We start from the raw sequence: 15815 nt of genomic DNA, 5'->3' as shown, positions 1-15815 counted from the left end.
ATTCTGCCAATCCAAAAACACTGGAGATCGTTCCAACTTTTAAGGTCTTCTTCAATTTCTTCAGCATTCTATAGTTTTCATTGTAGAGATCTTTCACTTCCTTGGTTAGATTCCCAAATATTTTATTTTTTTGAGGTTTTTGTGAATGGGATAGTTTTTCTTATTTCTTTCTCAGCAGAATCACTGTTGGAGTATAGGAAAACTATTGATTTATGAATGTTGATCATGTATCATGTTATTTTGCTGAGTACATTTATAAGTTATCTAAGTCTTATGGTGAAGTTTTGAGTCTTCTAGATATAGCATCGTGTTTTCAGCCAACAGATAATTTGACTACTTTTCCAATTTGTATCCCTTTAATTTCCTTCTCTTGCCTGATTGTTCTGATTAGAGTTTCAAGAACTCTATTGAATAGGAGTGGGGAGAGTGAGAGTGACCATCCCTGTCTTGTTCCAGATTTTAGAGGAAAAGCTTTGTTTTTCTCCATTTGATATGATGCTGGCTCTGGGTTTGTCATATATAGCTTTTGTAATGTTGAGATAAGTTACTTCTATCCCTCTCCAGTGTTACTTAAGGTAAGTTATTTCTCTGTCTCTCTTCATCTTCATGAACAGGTGCCAAGTTTTACTGAAGGCTTTTTCTGCATCTATTGAGGTGATATGTTTCTTGTCCTTAATTCTATTAATGTGATGAATTAACATTGATTTGTGTATGTTGAACCAGATTTGCATCCCTGGGATGAAACCCACTTGACCATGGTATACTGTCCTCTTGATGTGTCTTTGAATGTGATGTGCTAATATTTTATTTTTTTGCATCTATGTTCATCAGACATGTGGGTCTGTAGTTTTCTTTCTTGATGTATCTTTGTCCGGTTTTCCTGTCAGAGTTATGCTAGCTTCATTGAGAATGTATTTGAGAGTATTCCTTCCTTCCTATTTCATGGAATAATTTGAGGAAGACTGGTGTTAGTTCTTTAAAGGCAAGATGTGGTAGAATTCTATTGAGAATCCATCTGGTGTTGGGCTTTCTTTGTTGGAAAGTTTTTAATTGCTCATTCAATTTTTTTTTTTTTTACATGTTGTTTCTCTGTTTGTACATGGCGTAAAGGCATACCATTTGTGTAATCATAAATTTACATAGGGTAATGTTTGATTCATTCTGTTATTTCTTTCCCTTCCCCCCACCCCTCCCACCCCTCTTTTCCCTCTATACAGTCCTTCCTTCCTCCATTCTTGCCCCCCTCCCTAAACCTAACTCTAACCCTAACACTAACTCTTCCCACCCCCCATTATGTGTCCTCATCCACTTATTAGCGATATCATTCCTCCTTTGGTTTTTTGAGATTGACTTATCTCACTTAGCATGATATTCTCCAGTTTCATCCATTTGCCTGCAAATGCCATAATTTTATCATTCTTTATGGCAGAGTAATATTCCATTGTATATATATACCACATTTTCTTTATCCATTCATCAATTGAAGGACATCTAGGTTGGTTCCACAATCTGGCTATTGTGAACTGAGCAGCTATGAACATTGATGTGGCTATATCTCTGTAATATGCTGATTTTAAGTCCTTTGGGTATAGGCCAAGGAGTGGGATAGCTGGGTCAAATGGTGGTTCCATTCCAAGTTTTCTAAGGAGTCTCCATACTGCTTTCCAGTGGCTGCACTAATTTGCAGCCCCACCAGCAATGTATGAATGTACCTTTCTCCCCACATCCTCGCCAACACCTGTTGTTGCTTGTATTCTTGATAATCGCCATTCTAATTGGGGTGAGATGGAATCTTAGGGTGGTTTTGATTTGCATTTCTCTTATTACTAGAGATGTTGAACATTTTTCCATATGTTTGTTGATTGCTTGTAGATCTTCTTCTGTGAAGTGTCTATTCATTTCCTTAGCCCATTTGTCGATTAGATTATTTGCATTCTTGGTGTAGAGTTTTTTGAGTTCTTTATAGATTCTGGAGATTAGTGCTCTATCTGAAGTATGATTGGCAAAGATTTTCTCCCACTCTGTAGGCTCTTTCTTCACATTGCTGATAGTTTCTTTTGCTGAGAGCAAGCTTTTTAGTTTGAATCTATCCCAGTTATTGATTCTTGCTTTTATTTCTTGTGCTATGGGAGTCCTGCTGAGGAAGTCTGGTCCTAAGCCGACATGTTGAAGCTCTGGACCTACTTTTTCTTCTATAAGATGCAAGGTCTCTAGTCTGATTCCGAGATCCTTAATCCATTTTGAGTTTAGTTTCATGCATGGTGAGAGATATGGGTTTAGTTTCATTCTGTTGCATATGGATTTCCAATTCTCCCAGCACCATTTGTTGAAGAGGCTATCTTTTCTCCATTGCATATTTTTGGCACCTTTGTCTAGTATGAGAAAATTGTATTTATTTGGGTTTGTGTCCGTGTCCTCTATTCTGTACCATTGATCCACCTTTCTATTTTGGTACCAATACCATGCCGTTTTTGTTACTATTGCTTTGTAGTAGAGTTGAAGATCTGGTATTGCGATACCCCCTGCTTCACTCTTTCTGCCAAGGATTGCTTTAGCTATTCTGGGTTTTTTATTCTTCCAGATGAATTTCATAATTTCTTGCTCTATTTCTGTAAGGTACATCATTGGGATTTTAATTGGAATTGCATTGAATCTGTATAGCACTTTTGGTAGTATGGCCATTTTGACAATATTAATTCTTCCTATCCAAGAACATGGGAGATCTTTCCATCTTCTAAGGTTTTCTTTAATTTCTTTCTTTAGTGTTCTGTAGTTCTCATTGTAGAGGTCTTTCACCTCTTTTGTGAGATTGATTCCCAAGTATTTTATTTTTTTCGAAGCTATTGTGAATGGGGTAGTTTTCCTAATTTCTCTTTCTGAAGATTCATTGCTCATGTATAGAAATGCCTTAGATTTATGTGCATTGATCTTATATCCCGCTACTTTACTGAATTCACTTATGAGATCTCAAAGTTTTCTGGTGGAATTTCCTGGTTCTTCTAAGTATATAATCATATCATCAGCAAATAGGGATAGTTTGAGTTCTTCTTTGCCTATTCGTATCCCTTTAATTTCTTTGGTCTGTCTAATTGCTCTGGCTAGAGTTTCAAGGATGATATTGAATAGAAGTGGTGAAAGAGGGCATCCCTGCCTTGTTCCAGTTTTTAGAGGGAATGCTTTCAGTTTTTCACCATTTAGAATAATATTAGCCATGGGCTTAGCATAGATGGCCTTTACAATGTTAAGGAATGTTCCCACTATCCCTATTTTTCCTAGTGTTTTGAGCATGAAGGGGTGCTGTATTTTATCAAATGCTTTTTCTGCTTCTATCGAAATAATCATGTGATTCTTGACTTTAAGTCTATTGATATGGTGAATTACATTTATTGATTTCCTGATGTTGAACCAACCTTGCATCCCTGGGATGAAACCCACTTGATCATGGTGCACTATCTTTTTAATATGTTTTGTATGCGATTTACTAAAATTTTGTTTAGAATTTTTGCGTCGATGTTCATTAAGGATATTGGTCTGAAATTTTCTTTCCTCGATGTGTCTCTGTCTGGTTTAGGTATCAGGGTAATATTGGCTTCATAGAATGAGTTTGGGAGGGTTCCCTCCTCTTCTATTTTATGGAATACTTTGAGAAGTATTGGAATGAGCTCTTCTTTAAAAGTTTTGTAGAACTCGTCTGAGAACCCATCTGGTCCTGGACTTTTCTTTGTTGGTAGGCTTTTGATGACTTCTTCTATTTCATTACTTGAAATTGGTCTATTTAAATTGTGTATGTCCTCCTCGTTCAGTTTAGGCAGTTCATATGTCTCTAGAAACCTGTTGATGTCTTTGAAATTTTCTATTTTGTTGGAGTATAGATTTTCAAAATAGCTTCTAATTATGTTTTGTATTTCAGTCGTGTCTGTTGTGATATTTCCTTGTTCATTCCGAATTTTAGTGATTTGGGTTCTCTCTCGTCTTCTCTTTGTTAGTGTGGCTAAGGGTTTATCAATTTTGTTTATTTTTTCAAAGAACCAACTATTTATTTTGTCAATTTTTTGTATTGTTTCTTTTGTTTCAATTTCATTGATTTCAGCTCTGATTTTAACTATTTCCTGTCTTCTACTACTTTTGGTGTTGGTTTGTTCTTCTTTTTCTAGGGCTTTGAGCTGTAGTGTTAGGTCGTTTATTTTTTGAGTTTTACTTCTTTTATTAAATGCGCTCCATGAAATAAATCTTCCTCTAAGTACTGCTTTCATAGTGTCCCAGAGATTTTGGTATGATGTTTCTTTGTTCTCGTTTACCTCTAAGAATTTTTTAATTTCCTTCCTAATATCTTCTGTTATCCATTCATCATATAATAGCATATTGTTTAATCTCCAGGTGTTGGAGTAGTTTCTGTTTTTTACTCTTTCATTAATTTGTAACTTCAATCCATTATGATCTGATAGAATACAAGGTAGTGTATCTTCTTGTATTTGCTGACATTAGCTTTGTGGCATAATATATGATCTATTTTAGAGAAGGATCCATGTGCTGCTGAGAAGAAAGTGTATTCGCTCTTGGTTGGATGGTATATTCTATAAATGTCTGTTAAGTCTAAATTATTGATTGTGTTATTGAGATCTGTGGTTTCTTTGTTCAATTTTTGTTTGGAAGATCTGTCCAGTGGTGAGAGAGGCGTGTTAAAATCACCAAGTATTATTGTGTTATGGTCTATTTGGTCTCTAAAATTGAGAAGGATTTGTTTAACATACATGGATGAGCCACTGTTTGGGGCATAGATGTTTATGATTGTTATATCTTGCTGATTTATGCTTCCCTTAAGCAATATGAAATGTCCTTCCTTATCCCTTCTGACTAACATTAGCTTGAAGTCCACATTATCTGAAATGAGGATGGATACTCCAGCTTTTTTGCTGAGTCCATGTGCATGGTATGTTTTTCCCCATCCTTTCACCTTTAGTCTATGGGTATCTCTTTCTATGAGGTGAGTCTCTTGCAGGCAACATATTGTTGGATCTTTCTTTTTAATCCAATCTGCCAGTCTATGTCTTTTGATTGATGAATTCAGGCCATTAACATTCAGGTTTATTATTGAGATATGATTTGTATTCCCGTTCATTTGGTTCATATTTAAAATTTTATTTATTTTTTATTTCTTTTTTGACACATCTTGGTTCCTCCTTTATTTGACAGTTCCTTTAGGGTAATTCCTCCCTTTGCTGATTTGCTTCTTTGTTTTTTATTCTTCCTCATGAAATATTTTGCTGAGAATGTTCTGTAATGCTGGCTTTCTTTTGTAAATTCTTTTAGCTTTTGTTTATGATGGAAAGATTTTATTTCATCGTCAAATTTGAAGGTAAGTTTTGCTGGGTATAAGATTCTTGGTTGGCATCCATTTTCTTTCAGAGCTTGAAAAATGTTGTTCCAGGCCCTTCTAGCTTTTAGGGTCTGGATTGAAAAATCTGCTGATATCCGTATTGGTTTCCCCCTGAATGTAATTTGGTTCTTTTCTCTCACAGCCTTTAAAATTCTGTCTTTATTTTGTATGTTATGTATTTTCATTATAATGTGCCTTGGGGTGGGTCTGTTGTAATTTTGTGTATTTGGAGTCCTATAAGCCTCTTGGACTTGATTTTCCATTTCATTCTTCAGATTTGGGAAATTTTCTGATATTATTTCATTGAATAGATTGTTCATTCCTTTGGTTTGTTTCTCAAAGCCTTCCTCAATCCCAATAATTCTCAAATTTGGCCTTTTCATGATATCCCATAGTTCTTGCAGATTCTGTTCATGATTTCTTACCATCTTCTCTGTTTGTTCAACTTTGTTTTTGAGGTTAAATATTTTGTCTTCAATATCTGAAGTTCTGTCTTCCAGGTGTTCTATGCTCATTCAATTTTATTGCATGATATTGGTCTGTGTAGGTTTCCTGTATCTTCCTGGTTCAAATTGGGTAGGTCATATGTGTCTACAAATTTGTTGCCATCTTCTAGATTTTCCAGTTTATTAGAGTATAAATTTTTAAAATAATTTCTAATGATCTTCTGGATTTTAGAAGTATCTGGTGATATGTCCTTTTTCCTCTCAAAGTTTGGGTCTTCTCTTTCTTTTGTCTGGCTAAGGGTTTATCAGTTTTGTTGATCTTTTCAGAGAACGAACCCATTGTTGCATTGATATTTTGCATTTTTTTCATTCTCAATTTCATCAGTTTTGGCTCCAACCTTAATTATTTCCTGTCTTCTCCTGATTTTGGCATTAGTTTGTTCTTCCTCTTCTGAGGTCTTGAGAAGTAACATTAAATTATTGTTTTGGGATCTTTCTGTTTTTTGTTTTTTTACTTTTTTTTTTTTTTAATATAGATACTCAGTGTTATAAACTTTCCTCTTAGAACTGCTTTCATACTGTTCCAGAGATTTTTGATATGTTGTATTTCTGTTCTCATTTGCTTCTGAAGATATCTTGATCTCTTCTTTCATTACTTCTATGATCCATTCCTCCTTTAAAAGAGTATTGTTTAATCTTCATGTGTTTATGTGGTTCTCTGTGTTTTCTTATTTTTTATAAGTGCTTCCCAAGTCCTAGTATAGCACTTGGGTTCTGGTCCTAGTCCTTCACATTCTTTAAAAAGTCAGGGTAAGGTTTTTGAATAAACCTGGTGTATTAACCACTTTCATCTCCATTTCCACAGAGTGAGGTTTGCTGTTACTTGGCTGTTGTGAATATTGTTTAGCAGCAGGATCTGTACTTTGTGAACTTGAAGTGTCCCAGTCACTTCCCAGCCTGTCTTAGAGAGAGGGGAAGAAAGGAATAGCAATAGTTTTAGCAACTGATATATAGCCCTAAAATAAATGTCTGCTATCTAGTTTGACATATATAAGACGAATTACCACTTGTAGAGGAATTGGTGGAGTCAGTATTTAACATCAGCACTGGCAATAAACAACTGCACACTAGATCAGACATTAAATAGCAGGTGTCTACTGTGTAATCCACTGTATTAATAGTCACAGCAGTATGAATGGGGTAGGAAGTACACAAACTATATAAATTTTTCAGTTAGTGAAATTAATTTTATTAACTGAATTTTCAGTTAGTAAAATTCCTTTTTAAAAAATATTATTTTAGTTTTAGATGGACACAATACCTTTATTTTATTTATTTATTTTTATGTGGTGCTGAGGATCGAACCCAGTGCCTCACACGCACCAGGCAGGTGCTCTACCAGTGAGGCACAACCCCAACCCAAAATTAGTTTCTTAAGTGAAGAGAAAATATAGTGGGAAGGCAAGAGAAAGTTTGAAATATTGAAAAAGTGAACGAAGTAGAAACATGAGAGAGGTAGTATGATGGTTATAAAGGAAGAGGAATGAAAAATAACTAAAACTAATAAAACAAAGAGAATTCGATGGAATAGGAAAATTTGGCTATTAGTAGTTCTAGAAAGTGAAAGGGATAATAGGAGGAACAAAAACCAAGGTCTGAATAAGCAAATATAAAATCAAAACAATCAAACCCATGTAAAATTTTCCCCTACCAAAGTCAAACCACGGTTAAATAATAAATGCATGAAGAAGAAAGCAATTAAAATGAAAGAAAAATTATATATGTACTGTATTTCATTTTAATTTGCATTGTCCCAACAGTTAAAGATGGTGAACTTCTTTTCATGAGCTTAATTACCTTCTCTGTATCTTTGGTAACTGTTCATGTGTTTGTCCACTTTCTAACTGGATTCCTTGTTTGTTTTTACTGTTGAGTTTTGAGAACTCATTATGTATTCTGAACGCTAATTGTTTATTAGATATGTGTTTGCAAATATTTTCTCCTTGCCTGTGACTTAATTGTATTATTTTTAAAATGATATTTTCAGTTGTTCATTCATTGTGTATGGATAGTCTACATGTTTTTATTATCTACTGATCTTGTATCCTGTGACTTTGCCTAATCCACATATTACTTCTAGTAACTCCCCACCCCAACCTCAGATTCCTTAAGATTCTCTATATGGTCTTCTGGAAATAAAGACATTCCTTTTCTGAAAGATATTTATTTTTTTATTATGTTTTTTGTTTGTTTGGGTTTTTTTTTTCTTGGTTTATTGCATTGAATAGGTTCTCATTCAAGATTGAATCGAGTTACTAAGAGTAGTTATGTTCACAATCTTAGGAAGGCAATGACATTCAGTCTGTTACCAAGTTAGTGTGCATTTTTTAGTCACCCTTTATTAATTTGAGGAAATTCCTTCTACTCCTAAATTTGTTTAGATATTTTATTTTGAATTGGTATCATATTTTTGTTTTGTTTGTTTGTAACTTCCGCAATCCCACAGTGCTGGGGCCTTGAACCCGGCCCTCCAACATGGGAGGCAGGCACTCTACGAGATGGGCTATATGGCCTGCACTGGTATCATATTTTTGTGAAACATTTTTCCATGTTTATTTGTAGTATCTTGTTTTTCACTCTGTTTTATTTGATGAGAAATCATAGTAACTTCTTTTCCAGTGTTGTGTCAACATTGTTCCTGTGTTATAAATAACCAGTATTACTTTTTTATATATTGTTAAATTTGGATTGCTGGTATTTACTTGGTTTTAATATCTCTCAAAGATAGGCTCACAAGTTATATACCAATTTAACTTTAATATATTTCTTATTCAATGAGATATTTCCTTTTCCCAAAATTCTTTATGGAAGAAGGGCAAATTTGGGTACCAAGTGTATTTATTACTTGAGTTATCATTTTTATATTAGATATTTCCTAAACATACTTTAATTGTTAGAACTTGCATTTGTAAAATATAACATTTTTATATTTATAATGTACATACTGATATAAAAAATGCAGTGCTATCTGATGAGTAAAATGCTGGGCACTTTTGTTTTACTTGTTTAAACAAGTAAATTGTTTTATTTTAACAAATTACCAACCATGTGACTTTTAGCCTTTATCAAAACTGATAGCTAAGGGAGATCTTAGGGAAACATGTTCATAATTGCAGTTTTCTTGGCATTAGTGTTGTTTGAATGAGAACGAAATGAATGAGTTGATGAAAATTGTCTCTTGTTGAGTGCTAATCTCTATATAAATTCCTTTCTTAACAGAAGTCAAAATGTAATTCAGCATTTTTAGTCTTTCATTGAGATGCTACAGCTTGTTTGGTGTTCCTTAAAAAGGCATTAACTTTTAACAAAGTTAAATTTTGTTAACTTTATTCAATCATAGGAATGAAAGAATATTTCTGTTAAGTTCTTTGACCTTTCTCCAGCCTTGTCAGTTTTGTTATTGTTTTATTACCCAAAAAATGGTGAAGGTAGTGGAAAGAGTACTAGAAGTTGATAAGTAGACTTAAAATGTCTACTGATGTGACTTTTGCGTGTCAGTTTGGCTTGTCTATTCTTTACATTTTTATTTAAAATGGAAATTGATAGTGGAAAAGAATGTGATATTGAAATGTTCTATCTTGTATTTCAGTCTGAAAACTTGGAGAATACAGTAATCATACCAGATATTAAACTACATAGCAATCCTTCTGCTTTCAATATTTATTGTAATGTACGGCATTGTGTTCTGGAATGGCAAAAAAAGGAAACATCATTGGCAGCTGCATCTAAGAACTCTGTGCAGAGTGGAGAATCAGATAGTGATGAAGAGGAGGAATCCAAAGAGCCCCCTATCAAGCTTCCAAAGGTAAGCCACTGAATTCTATGTAGATGTATTACCTGAGGTGTTCTGGCTATAATACATATATATGTATGGCTCACAGATTCTTTTTTTTTTTTTTTTAAGATCTGCTTTTTACAAAAATGGTGATTTCAAAATAACCTGACTTATGGATAAAAATAGGTTTGGAGCAGACCAGGAAAATTATGCAACTTCCTAACAAGAGCTCCAAAAAAGTTAATAGTTGGTAACACAGTGGGGAGTACATGGAAAGCTCAGGCAGGAAGATCAGTGGGTTGGCAGGTGTTACAGGGACTATTATAAAGGTATAAAAACGGTAGAGTGGGGATGCTGACATGGAAGCAGTGAGCCATGGCAGATGGAAATGGAGCTCCAAGCTGCTGGGCTGCCAGTAAGGTGGATGCAAGAATAAGCAAAAACTGCCTTAAGCCAAGAGCCGTAGTAAGCTGGGAGAGTGCCCCACCAGGGAGTGATCCCTAGTGCAGGTTTATACTTTATCCTCTTTTTCCTGGCTGAGCAGCAGCAGAGCTGAAAGCTTTTTCCTTTTCTACCTAAGCTTATAATTGTACTCTTGCTATTCTGGCTCTCCTTGCCTTAGGAAAGTAATCAATGTCTACACCATTTTGATACTACTCCCAATTACTAGACATATGTAAGGTAATTGGTGTTATAGAAACATGTGTTTTAGTAGAACAAATCATTCTTAATGAATTCTGTTTAAGTATTGGTATATTTTAGGACTAATGTTATTTTATACATAAAATAATTTTTCAATATAGTAAGTATAATTAGTATTTATATCAAAAGAATAGATGAAAATATAACATTTTAAAAATGGTAGATTATGTGATTCATGTGTATTATTGTTTTCTAAATATAGACATTTTAAAATGATTCCTCTGTCCTAAGTGTTCATATATTGCCCTTTTTACTAAATTGGTATTTTAAAACTATGTCTTGAAAGCTTATTTCCTGATATGCCTATATACATGAGATATAATCTAAATGTTTTTTACTACTTGGAAATAGCAGCACAGATGGAACCTATGCTGCTGGTTTGATTTCTCTTGCCCATTTCATGGTAGCTATTCCTAAGTATGTCACTATCCTTAATCATATTGTCAGGTTCTTCTCACCTGATTTTCAGCAGATGACTTATTTTCTGTTTTATATGGTAGTGAGGGTTTTGTGAACTTCTTTGACTTCTTAATCAGCCATCTTCCAATGTCCATGTCTTCTCCTGTTTCAGGATTCTTTACCTTTACTTTTTTACCTGTCTCTAGTGTGCCAACTGCACCAACTCTACTAGCTTCTTTCTTTAATCCCTTTAAGCCTCTCCAAGTAAAGATCAAAGTCTGTAATTATAATCTCTTATGCTTATTTAGGAGAGGTTTAGGAAAAAAATAATTAGGATGTTAGACTGCAGGACTTGCGTGATATTCTTTGTAAGAATATGATTCCGTGTATGGGCAAGTCACACTGTACTATGGTAATCACAGTGCTGAAGTTCAGTACAGTTTTTAATGGGGGGAAGTGCAGAGAAATCTTTTGCAACAGGAATGCAGATGTTGAAAAATAAACTGTGGTACAGATTAAAAGATACCGTATGACTAAGTATAACTGATTCTTAAAGTATCAGGATAAAGGAATATTAAAGAAGTAAAGTATCAGTAATTCTTAAAATTTTTTTCAGCATAATTAATAGATCCAAAAAGGTATCTTTAAAAGAAAATTAAAAGCCCAAGATTTATTTTTTTCTAAATGGTCATAATACCTGTATTTAATTACTTTATTTTTATGTGGTGCTGATTGAACCCAGTGCCTCACACATGCTAGGCAAGTGCTCTACCACTGAGCAACAGCCATAGCCCAAAGACCTAAGTTTTTAATACTGAGTTTTTTCACCATGTTCTAACCTGTCTGGAATTGGGTATATTGCTTAGAGACATGGGTTATGGAGCCAGACTGTTTGGGTTCAAACACTCCCCATAAAAGTAATAGTTATGTGATACTAGGAAAATGGTTTGACATATCTGTGCCTCAGCTTTGTCATGTATAAATTAAGACTATTATTTACTCATAGGGTTGTGGTGAAGATTACATGAGTTAATGGATGTTGAGTTCTTGAGAGAATAAGTACTGGGCATATATAGTAAATGCTTAATAAATAACAACTAGTTAAAAATGTCAGGTTAGGGCAAATGATTTTCAATTACTTTTCCAATGAACCCTGCAATTTATTTAGAAATAGTTACTATCCAAAGAAATTAAGCTTCTAGAAAATCAGTGTGATCATGTAATAAATGAAATATGAAGAGAGAAGTGAGCTACCCCATGCCGTGACAGTCAGAATGCTTGAGGGGGAGCATTCCCCCTCAATAGTAGAATTACACTGGTTGTGTAGTCATATATGTACATAGGGTAATAATGTTTAATTCATTCTACTATCCTTCCTACCCCCATACACCCTCCCTTCCTTTATGCTCCTCTGTCTAATCCAAAGTACCTCTATTCTTCCCTAGGCTACAGCCCCTCCCACACTGCATTGTTAATTAGCATCTGAATATCAGAGAAAACATTTGGTCTTTGGTTTTTTGGGATTGGCTTATTTCACTTAGCATGATATTCTCCAGCTCTATCCATGACTTTTACTGTCATCTCTTTTCTCATTTTATGAGTCACTGATCTCTGATGTTCTAGGAAGAACTTTCTTAACTTTCCCTTATTGCTTCTATGTTAAGATTTTTATCCAGCTCAAACTTCCATTGATAAATCAGATCCTCTGAAGCTTTCCAAATTTTACTGCTGCATAATTTTTTGAAAATATTACTTAAGAGTCATACTTCCAACCCTGAACAGATTTGAAGGTAGTCCTACCACATATTTTTAAAAAAAGATGTAGACTTACATATACTTATTAATTTGTACTTCAGTAAGTTGTATGTGTGTGTTTGTAGCCAGCATTGTATTAGGCCTTGAGAACAAATGGATGAGACACAATTCCTGCTCTTGGGAAGAAAGCATTCTCTAGTAGGTATAATAAGCAAATCAGGTAATAATTGATAGGTATAGTGGATCACATGGGAATGAAGATGCAACACTGGCTAAGATAGGGCTGGAGGCAGAGAACAGAAGCTAGTTCATACAGAACCTTATGTGTCATGTGACAGACTTAGTTGTCTAAATTCAGATGAGCATTGAAGATCTTAAGCCCAGGAGTTTGATTAGACTTATATTTCAGCAGTGTTATCCGAGTACTAACAAGGCATATGCATTTGACTGGGATGATGATGCATTTTAGCTTGTGCATTCTAATTTTAAGGTGGATGTGAGGTGTCCAGTGTACTATGTGGGGCTGAAGCTCAAAGAAAAGGTGCCGGCTAGAAGTATCAATTTGGGAGGTATTTCTTTGTGGGCACAGGTTGAAACAAAAATTCTATGAGGTAGGAGGTGGGGATCAAGAACATTTTTGAAAAAACAAATTAGCTTTGAAAAGTTGAAAGATGGTTTTCCTCCAGGTATGAAGAGAAGAAGATGGTAGTAGTTGTAGATAAATTTGTGTTAGGGCATAGGAACTTAGACATTTCACACTCCTGAGAAAAGGAATTCTTCTCTTTCACCTTCCTTCTTCCTTCTCCTCTCTCTGGATTTTCCTCCTCTTCTTTTCCTTTTCCCCTGTAAACTCTATTATTTATTATTTATAAATATTGTCTCTACTAAACATTGTTTTATATGAACAATTTTAAGAGGCAGTATGCTTACTCTACAGTGATATATAAACTTACTTTTGACTCTGAACCGATTCTAGGACTTTTTAATGATAGAACAAGGTGCAAAGAATTATTATTAAATCTAAATGTGATATAGCTAAACTTTTATGTTTTCACCTTTCAGTGAATGAAAGGACACCTTTGGAAATACATGATTTGTGGAGAGCACAGTAGAACATTGAAAGACTCATTGTGGCATTTTTATTTGACTGAGTACATTTTTATTCCACTTTTCCTAGCATTGCTGTTAAATTTGCTATATTAGCTAGTTATAAAAGCTTTGAGTTCCTTCATCTTTCAAGTATAATAAAAATCCTTCAAAATTTATTTATTTGAAAGCAATAATAAAGGCAAAATTCAGTAAATTTACCAAAAGCCATTTTCTAAGAAAAGTGGAAAGACATGTTTTAGGTGATGAGTGATGGTTTCTCATCAAAAGTATTAAAGCTTAGTGTACCTTATTATATACTTATTCTTTTTAAAAGTTACATATGTTTTGGTAATTATAAAGACATTGTGTAATCAGTTTAGACAATTTGGAAAATGCAGAACTTTTTTTTTTTTTTTTTTTTTTTTTATAAAAAGGACGTAGAAATCACAAAAAAATTCTGAAATCCCATTAACCCAAAAATACCCAATGGAAACATTTTATTTCTTCTACCTTTTTTTCTGTGCACACATTAAAATGCATTTATTTCTACACAAATGAAATCATACTGTATCTGTAGTATTATATTTTTGTTTCTTATATTCTTCTAGAATTGAGGGAAGAGAATTATAGTTTGATTTCAACAATTAAGATGGACTTCAAAGTGTAAAGTCCAATTTCAGAATTTGTACTTTAAAATACTCTCTACTCAGTCAGACTGCTGCAGATAAATACTTTAAAGAACATGGCTGGCAACTCTACTCAATAATTCAGGACTAAATATTAATTTTTAATGATTGGAAAACTTGAGGTTGGTTTTTTATATTGCCATATATCAGATACCTATCAGTATGTGTTTTCCCATTCATAATGATCCTGCAGTGAACCAAGGTATGGATGATTAGTGAGAATCCACAGCATTTAATCTAGATAGATGGAGAATTCTCTGCTGTGGTCCTTTGTGCCTGAAGTTTATGGATTTGTTCACTATATATCTGTTCCTGCCTGAGTTGCTTATTGTCATGCCTATTGTTATCATACCTTAAATTTACCAGAGGAACAAACAGAAACCTGTTTGGTGAACAGTCTTAACTGTTTTCAGCAAATTTCAATAATTTCTCTGTTACACATGGGAAACGTACTTATTCAGATGAGTCCTAGTAAAAAATGTCATCAATGAAGAATCTTCTGAGATTTATGAAAAGTCATAGTAGTAGAATAAGCAATCTTAAAGAATAATAGAATGTAGAGGTCTCTCACTGGCTTGATAATAAAGCCCTATGTTTTATACTTTAGAGTTGTTTTCTGTATTACAAAAGCAGATGGAAATCTTAGTGTTTTTATTTTCTAATCCATTCTAGGAAAATAAACTATATCAAGTGGAAATTTTTATCATTTAATACATTTAATCAATTTAAATTCTGTGCAAACACTGTATTCTTAATTATAATCAAGCCTGCTAGAATTTTAGTTAATGTCTCTAAAACAGTTCTACTAGTTGTGTTTATATTCTTCAGAAACCTTGCAAATGATAATTAGAACTACAGTTGACATAGCTAGAACTGATTTGATTATGTCTGGAAAATATATTTCTGACTCGCAGTGCATTTCAGCACATAAATGAGTGAGTAATTAGATCAGTGTTTATTTTGTGCCCACCATGTGCCAGTTTTAATTCAGAAATGGAAACAAAAGCAGTAACACTTTAATATAATTAATGCTGTAATGGAAGTCCAGAATAGATAAGAATTATGTTTATTCACCCTATTAGATTATAAACAATTAGAAGACAGAGCCCAGTATATATTCATATATTATATAGTGGACTGCAGAAAATAAGTCTTTAGGAGATATTTATGTAATATATGATTTAGTGTAAAAATCTCAACAAAGTATTCTTCCACCATTATGTCCAATAGATTTAATCTTTGAGGCATTTATATAAATTACTCTCACTTTAACTATTTTTGTTACTTGCTTCTGTAAATAATTTAAATCTTGTTCTCAAAATGTTGCCATTGACTGAGAAATGGAATTTCATTGTCTGTTGTTTCATCAATCCTGTGAGATTATGTCCTTACACCCCTTCATTACAATTTTCTCTCGTCTTTAATTACAGATTTCTCTCTTTTGCTAAATAGTCAGATTTTTCTTGGTCATGATGAAGACTAATATAATTAAAAGTATCTGTGATATTTTTGGCTAAGCAGTTTTC

General features: G+C 33.7%; 1 protein-coding gene across 1 annotated transcript in view; it reads left to right on the top strand.

The window, feature by feature from the left end:
* Window positions 1-15815, top strand: part of Mycbp2 (MYC binding protein 2) — a 269456-nt gene that overhangs the window by 33332 nt on the left and 220309 nt on the right. Inside the window, 1 exon segment of the mRNA XM_047552904.1 lies at window positions 9473-9688. Coding sequence (XP_047408860.1) covers window positions 9473-9688 — 216 coding nt within the window.

Source organism: Sciurus carolinensis, chromosome 5 (assembly GCF_902686445.1).
Source record: "Sciurus carolinensis chromosome 5, mSciCar1.2, whole genome shotgun sequence".
NCBI lineage: Eukaryota > Metazoa > Chordata > Mammalia > Rodentia > Sciuridae > Sciurus > Sciurus carolinensis.
Note: the sequence above shows the minus strand (reverse complement) of the source record. Positions and strands in the feature narration are given on the sequence as shown.